This window comes from Quercus robur, chromosome 11, assembly GCF_932294415.1.
Source record: "Quercus robur chromosome 11, dhQueRobu3.1, whole genome shotgun sequence".
Classification (NCBI taxonomy): Eukaryota; Viridiplantae; Streptophyta; class Magnoliopsida; order Fagales; family Fagaceae; genus Quercus; species Quercus robur.
The window spans coordinates 56,383,215-56,398,089 of NC_065544.1; the positions used below are offsets into that span (position 1 = coordinate 56,383,215).

Consider the following 14,875-nt stretch of genomic DNA (forward strand, 5'->3'; position numbering starts at 1 on the left):
CCCACTGCGTGAACGGCCAAGGGCTGGACAGAGGATTAAGGACTCCTCTCGGTTGATGCATGTTTGGCATGAACCTTTGACATTGATCTCATTTCTTTACGTATTCTTGTGCTTCCTTTTGCATTTTTGGCCACTAGTAGCCTTGAGTGATAGCCCTGTGTGCCAGAGATCTACCTCCGGTGTGGCTCCCACAAATCCGTTCATATAACTCTTCCAGCAGTAATTTTGTTGCTTCAGGGTGTATGCACAACAAGTAGGACCCGGAAAACGAGCATTTGTATAACTTTTGGTCATCTGACAACCAGAACCGAGGAGCCTTCCTACACACCTTTACTGCTTCTGATTTTTCCTTAGGTAGGATGTCGTCCATCAAGAATGATATTATGGGGTCCATTCAGCTAGGCCCTATCCTGACAGAGGTACGAGACATGTATGAGCATGGCTAGGGAATCAGCATAGGTGTTTCCACTTTTGGGGATGTGCAACAAGTTGAAAGATTCTAATCTTGACCGTAGGTGCCTTACCTAACTTAAGTACCTCTGCATTCTTTTGTCCCTCGCCTCAAATTCTCCTTTTACTTGGCCAACGACTAATCTCAAGTCCGAGAACATCTTTATCGCCTTCCCGCCCATTTTCTAAACCATGGTCATTCCCATTAGCAGTGCCTCATATTCAGCCTTGTTATTTGTGGCCGAGAATCCCAGTCTTAGCGATTTCTCGATAGTGATCTTCTCGGGGGATATTAATACTATTCCCACCCCAGACCCTTTTTGGTTTGCTACGCCATCAACGTACACTTTCCAAGATAGCGAGCCTTGTTGGGAGATCATGCCAACCGATTTTTCATTCATGTGTTGCGCTTTTGTCACTTCTTCCCATAGGGGTTCGGCGAACTTAGCCACCAGGTCCGTGAGGACCTGCCCCTTGACAGAGGTACAAGACATGTACTTGATATCAAAAACCCTTAGGATTGTGCCCCATTTAGCAATCCTCCCTGTGTAATCAGCACTTCGAAGTATAGCTTTGAGTGGGAGCTGAGTCAGGACGACAACTATATGCGCTTTGAAGTAATGGGGGAGTTTTCGTGTGCCAAGCACAATAGCCAAGATGGCCTTTTCTAGTGGTAAATACCGAATCTTGACCTCATGTAGTGATTTGCTTACATAGTAAACTAGCCGTTGTACGCCATTATCAACTCGTAGCAAAACCAAACTTATAGCATGAGGGGTCACGGCAATGTATGCGAACAGGACCTCATCCACCTCAGGACTAGACATGATAGGTGGCCGCGATAGATATTCTTTAAGTTGTTGAAAAGCCAATGCACACTCTTCAGTTTATTCAAATCCTTTCCACCTTTTCATCAAGAGGAAGAAAGGTTTGCACCTATCTGTCAACCGAGAAATGAAGCGATTTAGGGCGGCAGCCATTCTGGTAAGCTTCTGGACCTCTTTGGGATTCCGGGGTGGTTGTAAACTGCTAATGGCTTTGATTTGATTAGGGTTGACCTCAATACCCCGGTGAGTCACCATGTATCCCAAGAACTTGCTTGATCCAACACCAAATGAACACTTGGAAGCGTTTAAGCGCAGCTTATATTTCCTTAGGATTTCAAAGATGCTTCCGAGGTCTATAATGTGCTCAGACACCACCTTACTCTTCACCACCATGTCGTCTATGAAGACCTCAATACTTTTGCCCAACTGAGATTCAAACATTCTTGTCATCATCCTTTGATAGGTTGAACCTGCGTTCTTTAAACCAAATGGCATCACCTTATAGTGGTAGTTTCTAGTGGGAGTGAAAAATGCTATTTTTTCTTAATCATCCAAGGCGAGTGGTATCTGATGATACCCTTGAAAGGCGTCTAAAAAGCTCATTCGAGGATGGCCGACCGTTGCATCCACCAATTGGTCTATTTGAGGCATAGGGAAGGGATCTTTTGGGCAGGCCTTATTCAAATCCGTGAAGTCCACACATACTCACCACTTCCAGCTCTTCTTCTTCACTACTACGGTATTGGCCAACCATTCGGGGTAAAAGACCTCCTTGATAGCCCATGCCTTTTTAAGCTTCATCACCTCTTCCCTAACAGCGTCTACATGTTCTTTGGATGGGCGTTGAGGTGATTGCTTCTTGAGAATGATGGATGAGTTAATGTTCAAATGATGGCAGATAAAATCTGGATCCACCCCCAGAGCCTCATAAACGTCCCATGCGAACACATCAATGTTTCTCTTGAAGAATACTAATAGCTCCTCCTTTTCTTAAGGGGGTAGTTGAGCCCCTACTTGAAAGAACTTCTCCAGATCACCACCTATGATAATTTTTTCCAAATCCTCACATTTGGGCTCTTCGGCTGGTTCATGGGATGGCGGCTCCGAGGTTTTTGATTGCTATAAGTCCCTTTCGGCAGTGGCCGAGGAGCTGGTTTTGTGTTGCCATGAGATGGCGGCTACAAGGCATTGCCGAGCCACAGGTTGATTCCCCTCAAGGGGTATTTTACTTTCTGGTGCAGGGTGAATGAAATGGCTTCTAGAGCATGAAGCTAGGGTCTGGCCATAATAGCCGTGTAGGAGGAATAAGCATCCACCACAATGAAGTTTACCTCCACCACTTCCGAACCAGTTTTTATGGGTAGTTTGATTTGACCTTTTGGAATAATAGTCTTTCCCTCGAAACTAATCAGAGGGGAATTGTAAGTTGTCAGGTCATCGGGTCTTAATCTCAGCCCCTTATACAGGTCAGGGTACATGACCTCAACAGTGCTACCTTGGTCTACCAACATTCTCTTTACATCGTACCCTCCTATCTTGAGTGTGACCACCAGAGCATTGTCGTGGGGTTGAATGGTTTCAATTTTGTTCTCGTTCGAGAGGCCTAGAACTAGTCGGATTTCCACTTTGGCTTTTTTAGGCTTCGAATTATTGCTTTCGGCAGGAAGGCGAGCAACGGACATTACTCTGGAGGGGCAAGAACCGGTCCTGCCGGGAGTAGCGAAGATGACATTGATCGTTCCTATGGGCGGTCTTGAAGAATCATCCCTCCTAGGTTCCAAATTTGTTTGGCCCCCTCGACTACTGGTGTGATGCAACAAATGTTTCAGCTTCCCTTCTCGGACCAGCTGGTCCAAATGGTCTCATAAATTCCTGCAATCCTCTGTAATGTGCCCCTGGTCTTGATGATACTGGCAATAAAGATTCTGGTTTCATCTCAAGGGGTTCCCAGCCATCTTATTTGACCATTTGAAGAACGGTTCATTTTTAACCTTCTCCAGAACCTTGTGCACCGGTTCTCGGAACACTGCATTGACCGCCTGAGTGTTGGTAGGTCCTGACTGACCACCAAAATCTCTCCGTGGCCGGCTATTATTGTATCAGTCCGACCTGAAATCCTTCATTTCCTGAGGGAAAACCTTATCCTTTCCTTTACCCATTTGCTGGTCTTCCTTGACCCTCTTATACTTGTCAGTACGGTCCATGAGTTGACGCAGATTGGTGACAGGTTTTCCCGTTAGGGACTTCCTTAAGCCATGCTTGGTTAGGAGGCCGCTCTTGAAGGTACTGATGGCGACGTCTTCAAAGTTACAGTCTATCTCATTGTACATCTCCCAATATCTATCCGAGTATGTTTTCAGGGTCTTTCCCTCTCTCATACTCAAGGATAGTAGGGAAGATAGGGATCGAGAGACTCTGTTATAGGTAATGAAGCGAGAACCAAATGTCTGGGTGAGCTCCTTAAAGGAGTTTATGGAATCGGCCTTCAAGCTCTCAAATCATCTCATTGCTATGGGTCCTAGGCTGGATGGGAAGACCTTGCACATCAGGGCTTCGTCTTTGGAATGGACAGTCATTCTCTGATTAAAGTGGCTCACATGCTCTACGGGGTCTGTCTTGCCATTATACATGGTAAACGCGGGCTAAGTGAACCGTTGGGGGAGTTCTGCTCGTTCAATTCTTCGCACGAAAGGCGACCTGGAGATTTGATCCAACGCCTTGCCCATAGCGTCGTTTCCCACACCTTTTCGAAGGGGGCTTTTATGCCTACGCTTGTGGTGGTGCTCCTCTTCATAGGAGAAAGACTCACTGGGTGGGGTCTTTGACCACCGTCTGTAACTACCATCCTCTTCACCGTCAGGGGAGGCGTCCGGGTTGGAGGAGGCTTGCCTCCGCTATGCATGGCGCAACTTTTTCTTTAGCGGGTCGACTTCCAACTGTAGCGCTCTGGTATTCTCTTCTTGAGAAAGATGACCCTTTCCCCGTGACTGGCTTCTTCCGGTCCGGGCACTATGCACACTCCCCTTTCGATCCCTTCTACGCTCGAGGTTGATGAAAGGATTTTGACGTTGGGATCCTATGGATTCTACCTGTCGTAGGTCTGAACCTGCCATGGTTGAACGTTGAGCTCGCTAACACCCAAGTATTCCTTCTCACAGACAGCGCCAATTATAAGGATCAATTTTAGACTTCTAACTCAACGGATATATGGACTTAAGCCCAAAACAGCCTAAAACAATAAATTTGTAGAGAATGGGTTGGGAAACTGGGCTTGCGTGAACCAGGTAACAGAAAAACAGGTTTTGATGCTAAAAAGAGAAAGATAACAGAAGTTTGTTAAGGAATAATGTTCTCGGATTGGTCCGAGGACGTTGATTTTTAAATATTTTCTGCTTAAAGCTCTATTACAGATTTGTTTACAGTTTTTTTGTCCCCCCTCCCATGGAGGGTCTTTCACGTTATATAGCCCTCTTTTGACCATTTTGATCCTACACTTATTGATCATCTGAGCCCTTACTTGAATACTTGTCCCATCAGACACCCTCATTGGCTTTCTATGAGTTGTGTTCGCCGAGGTAACACTGTTCAGAGGTTTTCTCCATATAAATGCAGCTAGAAAAGTAGCTGTAGTGCATTTAATACGGTGGTAGCAGCTTTCTCTTAGATATTTTTGAGTTTCCTTCCTTCTTGCACGTTCATGAGACATGTTCCTATTGCTGGAGCTTCTTGGAGGGTTACCTAAGTTGCTGGAATATGTGCTTGAGCTGTCTTTATTATATCCAAGGAGAAGCCTCTCCCCGGATCACATTCTGTTCGTCCCTCATTTATAAGTCTCTCAATGGGAAATCCTGATAACTACTTGCTTCTTCTCGGACAATTCAGCTGTCCTGGACAAAAGCCCAAGGCCCAACATGTCATTCTAGGCCTTTATCCCTACAAAAGTATATTTCATTTTTTATTCCTACAATAATTATTTTTTTTGGTTGTTGTTGTTGTTGGTAGGTTCCTACAGTAATTTGTGATAATCTTATTGCCTATTAGAGAATTAAAATCACGATTTCGTTCCCGTTGACTTTATATACTCTTGATTTTACGTTTTATTTTAAATAATGTAAATAATTTTAGTCCAAGTCAATGACTAATTACTGGATATTTTGAGGTAGGCAGTGTCAACCTTTGCTGATCTGATAGAAACATTGTCAAATCTAACATGTATGGAGATAAAGAAACATTGTCAAATCTAACATGTATGGAGATAATTTCCCAAAAAAAAAAAAAAAAAAATTATAATTCAAAACCTGTAATAAATTTAGTATAAGTGGGAAAACATTATACAGATTTGTTGGCAATAACTTTTGAAAATCTGTTGCTTCATCTAATTAACTTCATTCACTTTCTCTAAATGTCATTAACATATTAAGAGGTATCAACTAGTTGATTTACAATCACTGCACACCTTTGGTGCAATGGTCACTCCACAAGTATAGGTGCTTGTGGGGTGTGGAGGGTAAGAGCTGGAGTTCAAGTCTCCAAGAGGGAGTTTTACACACATATACACTTAAATTAGGCCACAAACGGACAATTTGAATTTTTTTTTCCTAGTTAAATTAATTTCACAAAAAGTACATTTCCAATTTCGAATAACAATATAAGTTCAAAGACAATACATATTGTGATTGATACTTGATAAATGAGATATCAATAAAAAAAAATCATATAAAATAATGTTAGCTTCAATTATAACTTATTACCACCTTAGTACAATTGTAAGAAGTTTTAAAAATTAAATTGATGTGCTATATAACATTGTTGTGTAACCAGTTGTTAACTTACTTGTTATATACTCTAGCATGCATGATGTACAACTGACTCTACTGAGAAGATTACCACTAATTGTTATCCTTTTTTTTTTTTTTTGATGATCCATCATCTATGGTTACAGTATTATTATTATTATATCAAACTCGAGACAGGTGCTGTTTTATTAGATTCTTTTAAATAAATACAAATTTAAGACTAGGAGAATGTGGGGTCGGCGCCGGCCCTGTAGCCTCGCGGATATCAAACTTCAATAGTGACTTTAAATATATTTAATTTTATATATATTAAAAATGAAGCACAAACTTATACATTTCAATTTTCAGACACTCTATATGTTTGAGAAATGAATTTAAAATTTTAAAATGAAGTTCCTTAGCCCTCCAAAAGTCAAAGCTAGCTTATCCATTATTTTATAGAAGTGTAATACATATTATTTAATCTTAAAAAACTAAGAAATTGAACTTGAGTCATAGCCTTGATTGCTATATAAAGGGTTTGTCTTCTTTGGTTTCTCTCATATCATCTTTCATTAGTCAACACAAAATATAAGCAAGAAGAAGTTTTGAGAGAGTAAGAGTTAAAAGGTGAAAAATGAATTGTCTTATAGTTTCTCAGTCTCCATTTTGCATGGCCACCATTGTCTTCTACACTTGTTTCTGGATCCCATTTCTCCAACTCAAGCAAGCTTTGCTCGGCATAATGGGCCTCCTCATGTTCACTACTCATGATGAGCCAGTAGTTGAGAGCTTCAATGAGGGATACCTTCCCGTGACTAGGTTTGAAGAGTTGCAAAATGTGGATGAAATGTGTTCTATTTGCTTGGTGGAGTTTGAGAAAGAAGATGTGGTGAGCCAACTATCTAGATGTGGCCACGTTTTCCATATGCACTGCATCGAAAGCTGGCTAGACCGAAACCAGTTCACCTGTCCACTTTGTAGGTCATTTTTATTTTCAGTTGTAAATACTTCTCATGCAAACTGTGGTAGTAGTGGTACTAGTTCACTACGTATCCCCTCCTATCTGGATTCTTCTTGGCATTAATAAAATCAAAATTTTGTATACTTTGTTTTACATTTAATATTTTCATCTTTTTTGTTTTGGGATTCAGGAATTGTTTCAAATTTTTGGTTCTTCAAAAAATCTGCACAACAAAAAAAAAAAAAAAAAAAAAAAGGAAGGAAATTTTTGAATCCACCTAAGCCTTTGATCACAGGAACAAACAGAAACTATGTTTAGTTTTAGCTGATGATGTAGGTTGTTTAGATATTTTCTTCAACGGAAGATGATAAGTTTTAAAATAATCTCCATTTAAAAAATAGTTTGACAAGGCAACCTTTATGTTAATTGTTTGTTGCTTTGTTTTTTTAATTTGGGGGGGTTGAATTATTTGTTTGTTGATGATTAATATTTCAATAGGAACAAGAAATATATAAGAGTACTCTGCAACAAGTCAACGAGGGGACTATTTGATCAGAATACATACAGAATTTGAGATGATGAAGGAATTTTCTATTTGGTTTTGCATCTAATTAACTCCTTTCCCAGTCCGAGTCCAGTGGCTTAATTTGCAAATCTAATTAAGAAGCAATAAGATTTCATTAATACTCTTTTTATCCTTCAACGTTCAAACACACATGAGTGAACTGCCCAACTGTCATTTTACACAACTGGAGAGAGAGAGAGGGGCTCCATTAAATTAATGGGTATCTGAGTATGAATACTAATTAACCTGTGGAAGCGTGATGCTTATCAAAAAAATACATGTGGGATAGTGTGTGACTGATGCTAGCTTGTTGTTGGATAGAAGAAGAAGAAGAAGGCATTTTACATGCAGTACAATTACAATTCGGTTTTATCAGTCATCAGATAGTTAATTAATTCAACTCTTTATTTTTCAACTTTCAGACGCTACCTCTAGTTCTGCAGCAATAATTATTATCTTATATGTATCATATATTTTTCTCCTGTGAGATCTACCTATTGTAAAAATGGTGATACATATATAAGAACCAAAGTGTTGTAATCAAGGTGAAAATTAAAAGGGAATAGAATAGAAGGTTACTTGTAGGAAGCTTATTTTGGCAGGATTTTTTGTTTTTAATTTGTATTTTAGTGATCTCTATTCTTAATTAGCTTGGATGGTTTTTTTGTTTTTTTGTTTTTAATAACAAGCGTAGAGGGAGATCAACCGAACAATTGTTAGGGTACGTAATTTACGATTTGATGATAGTTGACTTACCATATGATATGATGTGAGGTAGGTCCTCCTCCGGAATCCGGATACAAAAATTAATAAAGTTTTTGAATTCTTATTTTTTGTCTTCTGCACTGCAAATGGAGCTAATTAAGTTAGACTTATTGAGCATTGACCTCAACAGATAAGGACCTCTTTGAAAACGTTGCGCGCGGCCGGGTGTAAAAGTCCAATCCAATGACGTACGGACAACGAATAAAAATACTCTTTTTAAAAATTCTAGATTTTTTTATTTAAAAGATGCTAATTTAGTTACAAATTTTTGACACTAAAACACTGTCATGGATATGATCAAACAAGGCATTTTTAGTTTGTCCAGTTTGTTTTGAAAAAAAAAAATATATAGAGAGAGAGAGAGAGAAAAAGGAAAGGGAGGCAAGAAAATCACTAGAGTTTGATTGAAGGAAATGGAGCAAAGAATGGAAATTAGGTAGTATTTCTCTTGTGACTTTGGAAGTACTATTTTGTGTTCTCAAATCTCCGTGCTTTAAGTTATGCTAGCTTTAGTACAATATATAGTTATATTTTATTGGTAGAGGGATATATAAGGGAAATTCCATTAAAGTTCATGCTCACAAACATAAAAGAGATATCATTTTTCCCCGGCCCCCATCAAACTAAACAAACATGCTAATTAGTTAACAGAAATGGCAATCTCCTTCATTCCATTTTCTTTGGGGTCATTTTGAAACGGAAAGAAATGCATTAATGGAATTCGATCAGTAATATGATCTCTTTTTATATGATTTTTTTTCCCCTTTTACCTCTCAATTGAGCAATGCTAGTGATACAAAGTTCAACAACCTTTTTTTTTCAAAATTTAGTTATGGTTAATGCAACGCCACTTTCATATGACTCCAAAACTAAAACCAATTTATGGTACATCAAATAATCAATCATAACATATATACTATCTTAGGTCTTTAATAATTGTGAAAAAATTAGGAAACTTTTTGTGTCCTTAGGCTTATTGTTAGAAATTAACATGTAGCCATTAAAAGAGGACAAAATGTGGTAATGACTAGTTTTCCACAATCTACTGTAGTGGCAAGTTATTATTTGATTTTCACAAAAATCCACCATTAACATTACTAAAATGTTTATTATTCACAAACTTGTCATCTCAATGATTATCAAATAATGTAAAATGCGGTGGTGACATGGACCACTCATGTGCTTGTAAAAAAGACAGTTTTTTGAGGAGTTTCAGGAGTAATTAGAAGACATTCTTGAAGATGTAGCTTCTTTTGTAATTCGTGATGCTCCTTAGTTTTGTTTCAATAAAACATGACTAGATTCTCCAAAAAAGAAAAAAAAAAAAAAAAGTATAAGTGGGCTTGGGTTGAGTTGAATATATGAATGATTGATTATATGGTATTTGGGTCTGGGCCAATTATATTGTATATGTAAGAAAGGCCTGGCATTGGGCCCAAAGTGGGATGGTCGTAACTCGTAAGCCTCTCAAACTCAAAGACTGACGACCGTAAATGAAATTTGCATTATCGGAGTCTCGGAGAAGGAAAGAAGAAGAAGCTCAAGCTCAAGCTCTTTCTTTCTTTCTTTCTATCTAATTGATCTGATCTCCACACACCAAAATGGTAACCTCTCTCTCTCTCTCTCTCTCCATTTCATTTTCTTTCAATTGGAATGATATTTGGATATATAGATCCGATTCATGAAACTCTCTGCTCTCTTCTATTTCTATATGCTTTTTGGGTTTCCTTAATTCTATTTTTATATGTACAAGTAGAACATAAAATTAAGATTTTGTATTCACTGCTTCTTCTTCTTCTGTTGTTCAAGATCTGTTAAATCACACCCATACTATTTTCCATTTCCTGATGGATCCATCCATCCATCCACCCATAGTGATTATTCTTATGACCTCTATTTTTTACCATCTGGGTTTTTTCTTTGTGTGTGAGAATTTTAGTCTCTCAGAAGAATCCGTTATAAATGTTGATTTTTTTATTTTATTTTATTTTATTTTATATATTAGGTATTAACAGAAACTGAATCTATGATTACCCTTGTTCCAAATTCCTAGTACAATTTTGTGCTTTGAGCTTGGATGCTGCTTTTTGCTTTAAGCAGCTGGTTGGTTAAAACCTAAAACTTAAAACTCATTGCAGTTGTACTTACAAATACTGAAGCTTTAAATCAACAGATTACTACTAATAAGAAAACAGACACCCAACTCTCAACTCAACATTTTCAAGACCTAGCCAGTAGCCACCCTGAAATTACTACAACATGCTAATGGAATTCTTAGCTACATTGACTCTAAACCACAGTTATCAGAGATACCCCACTAGCAACAAGCTTCCATTTTTTTTTTTTACTTTCCGTCTTATCAATCTCACAATGTCTTCCGTATGATTAATCTTTACATGATGGACATTACCATTCCTTTGCTGCAAAATATGGTAATATGCTTAAATTAGACCTCAAGTTTTTGCCTTTTAGTTCCTCCTCTCCTCATGTTACAATCTCAACCCATTTAACTTTAGGATTCCTTAATAGGCATTAGCTTAAAATGGTTCTCGAGATTCTCTTAGAGACAAGTATCTCAGTTCTTGATCTGTCACCCTACTGCAGCAACCTATTCCTTGTTGCTTATGTTTTATGCATTGCTAGCATAGCCACCCAATAAAATCATGCCTGGGAATTTTTTTTGATAAGTAAAATCATGCCTGGGAATTGCTTTAGGGAACCAAATATTTAACCTCAAGAAGCCTTTTTCTTCCATTGTTCCAAGTTCTTTGTGCTGGAGTACTGTGCTGTTTTTTCCTGGACTCCAAATAGGCCTGTCCTCTCTTTCTAATTCTACCAAACTCCACTTGCTTTGAACATTAATTAGCTCCTCATTTTAACCCATGCCAACTACAAATTTAATGAAAGGCCTAGTGATCTGCCTCAATTTTAGAATCTTCCTCCCGGACCAGCTGCATTCCTGAGAAATCTTCAGTGAAGATTCTTCACCTCCCAAAAACTCTTACGAATAACAAGCTCTTAAGTCTTACCTGCACATGACTCAACTATCTCATATCGTGGAAATTTTCTGATATTCTCTAACATTAACATCATCATATTCACTATTGTAATGCCTTCTTTGAGACTGTTTTTACATGCTTTTCTGTCAGTTTTATGTGACTTAACTGCTTAATTGACCTAACATCAAGGTTTTTATATTGGCTAATTCTGTAATGGTTTATGTTCCTGAACTTTTTGTAGATTCACTTTGTGCTTCTTATTAGTCGACAAGGAAAAGTGAGGTTGACAAAATGGTATTCACCGTATACTCAGAAGGAAAGAACTAAGGTATCAGCTGCTCTTTATTTTTATTTTTTTTGGTTTAAAATTAGTAAGTTTTGGCCCTATGGGGAGGGGAAAGAGGAGATTTGAGCTACCCTGTGGGGGTTATGTATCACCTGCTTTGTTTTTTTGTTTGGTTTTGGGATGTGTGTGTGTTCTCCTTATAGCTTATTGGTAATTGAAGGTATTGTTGCTTCCTTTTTTTTTTTTTTTTTTTGATAACTAAGAAATTTTATTAAAAATGAGAATACTATGTGTTCACAATGATGAACACAAAGATTGTTACTGCATTTGTTTCTTAAACTGATGTGCATTTTTTCCAATGTTGATATCCACCCTTTTATGATCACGTTGAGAAGGTTCTACGGGAGCTAAGTGGAGTGATTCTTACCCGAGGGCCCAAGCTCTGTAATTTTGTTGAATGGAGAGGATATAAAGTTGTTTATAAAAGGTAATGCCAGAATATTACTCTGTGTTTGCTGTCATAATGAGAATCTCTTTCTTGAGGAATATTTTATTTTCCATCTCTGACATGAACCACTGAGCTGTTTCCAATAATGTGTTTGTGCAGATATGCTAGTCTGTATTTCTGCATGTGCATTGACCAAGAAGACAATGAATTAGAGGTCCTTGAAATAATTCATCATTATGTGGAGATTTTGGACCGATACTTTGGCAGTGTTAGTGAAAAATAATCTGTGACTCATTTATAAAAGTAGCACACCATTTTTTTCCCATTTGATTATGATTAAGGATGGACGTCCTAGTAATTTATTCATATTTCGCAGGTCTGTGAGCTGGACTTGATCTTCAATTTCCACAAGGTATGTCCATTACTCATGCTTTATGGGCAAAATTTCTGTTTAATTAGCATTTGAGTCTGGTTTATGTGTCCACCTATGTGCCATGTTGAGCAGCCATTTCAAATGTCCCTCAGTAATCAAATTGCACTGTTTTTTGGATATGCATTTTACATAGATGTGAAAGTAAGCTCATTTTTGCTCACTGTTTGTTACTGTTTAACATGAAGGCCTACTATATATTGGATGAACTATTGATTGCTGGTGAACTTCAGGAATCTAGCAAGAAATCAGTTGCACGGTTGATATCTGCACAGGTAGACTTTTTCTTAGTCCTGATGCCTTTTGGAAAGTTTCACACTTTTGCTGAGCGCATTATATTGTTGGTTTTTAGGATTCATTGGTGGAGATGGCAAAAGAGCAGCGCAGTTCAATAAGTAATATAATTGCTCAGGCCACCAAGTAGAGGACAGACATACATAGTTGCCTGATATATTGGTTGAAATTCAAGCGCTTATTGTATTATTCTTATTCTGTGTTTTTCTTTGTAATGACTTGAATGCACCTTTTGTTTCGTATGTGTTTTTGAGGATTGTGACATGATTGCACGTCTGAATTACCATTAAAATTACATGTTCTATATGGTTGATGCATTTGGCCGGTTTCTGCCAGGTGTTTTGCGAGTAGTTTTCTAAGGGTATTATTAGCACTTATGTGCAAGGCAATGAGCCTTAATGATGCATTTCCATTTTCATTGGATAAGTTTAAATTTTGTGATATAACCTGCTCAACTTTGTTGTATTACCATTTCTATTGTTGAAATTCTGTTCTTCAAGGTGGGAATCCTCATCAAGTTTCTTTAGAAATCAATGTTAACAGATATTTTAGTGGACAAGGAAATCCATTCCAGCCTGCCAACAACTCAGTCACTGTTTTGGGCAAAACCAATGAAATGCCAAATAGGAGAACCATCAAACTCCACAGTTCCCGTACAGCATCACATTGTAGCAAGTTGCAACTAGTGATTTATCAACAAAAATTGTAGCAACACGTGGTCTTTAGCCCCCCAACACCTTGTGCAAGTGCAACTCTAATTCACTAATCACCTTGTCACTTCTGGAAAGTTTTTAACTGTTAAAACTTGAAAATCTTCCTGCCAAAGTGAAAAAAAAAAAATGTCACTCTAGATGATACCTTGGGCTTCCAAATGCTCTTTCAAGGAAAAGAATTGTCTCTTCCTCTCTCGGGAGATAGTATCTTGCAACAGTTTTATTATACAACCAATCCTTTAATAGAAGGGTTTAACCTCGTATCCACGGCTTCACATCGTGTCTAGAGCCTAGACCCATTTATCCCCCTCAACCTCCCTTTAAACTTAAGTTGAAAAGATTACACAAGGCATTCTAGGAGACGAACGTGGTTTTAGGAAAATGTATGGAAAAAGTTTTTTACCAAATCAAAAATTCCTTTTTTTTTTAATTAATTTTTGAGTTGAAAAGTATGAAATTTTATTATATTTAGGTTAAACTCTATAGTTTTGAGTTAAAAAATCATTAAAAAAAAGGTTAAAAAATATAAAGAAAATAAACATTAGAAATATGAGCCCTAAAAATGTAATAAAAATGATAAATATTCAAAAGTCTCATTCGATCTACATTGGTTTTATTCAGTCCATTTTGTCCTCTTCGGTACATTTTGGTCTTATTCGATCCATACCGTCCTAATCGGACCATTTGGTCTCATTTAGACCATTTTGTCCACTAAAGTTCTTTCGGTTCAATTTGGTCCATTGGGTCTTATTCAGTCCACTTCGGTCCTATTAGGTCTATTTAGTTTACATTGGCTATATTCGGTCCATATTGGTCGTATTCGGTCCACATTAGTCCTATTCAGTCCACTTCATTCATATTCGGGCCATTCGGTCCACTTTGGTCATATTAGGTAAATTTTGTCCACTTTGATTCTATTCTGTCCAGTTCGGTCTTATTCGGTCCACTTTAATCCAATTTGTCCATTTTTATCCAATTGGGTCCTTTCTGTCCATTTTGTCCACTTCGGTTCTATTCGAACCATTTAGTCCTATTCTATCCATTAGGTTCACTTTGTTTTATTTGGTCCTATTCTATCCATTCGGACCACTTCGGTCCATTTTGGTCAACTTCGATCTATTTTTGTTCAACTACATAATAGGAAAAGACATATTTGGGTTGAAAGCACTTAATCTAAATCCAAATTTATTTAAAAATATATATAAATCTCAAACTCATAATATTTAAAATCTTAAGCATAACATATATTGTTGCTATACTTTTGTTGAGTCACATTAATGTAGCATTTCAGTCTACTTCGATAATGCTAAATTTACAACTGTAATATTTAGGGCATTTTTTTCATTTGTTTTAACATCG

At 37.7% G+C, this 14,875-nt stretch overlaps 1 protein-coding gene across 1 annotated transcript; it reads left to right on the forward strand.

Moving 5' to 3' along the window:
- The first annotated feature begins 9,783 nt into the window (after positions 1 to 9,783).
- LOC126706485 (AP-1 complex subunit sigma-1) lies at positions 9,784 to 13,153 on the forward strand. Its single transcript, XM_050405981.1, has 7 exons — positions 9,784 to 9,950; positions 11,587 to 11,673; positions 12,027 to 12,118; positions 12,239 to 12,347; positions 12,456 to 12,491; positions 12,698 to 12,784; positions 12,862 to 13,153. Exons 1-7 carry the CDS (start codon positions 9,948 to 9,950, stop codon positions 12,931 to 12,933), a joined length of 486 nt encoding a protein of 161 aa, XP_050261938.1. The 5' UTR covers positions 9,784 to 9,947; the 3' UTR covers positions 12,934 to 13,153.
- Positions 13,154 to 14,875: the final 1,722 nt, after the last annotated feature.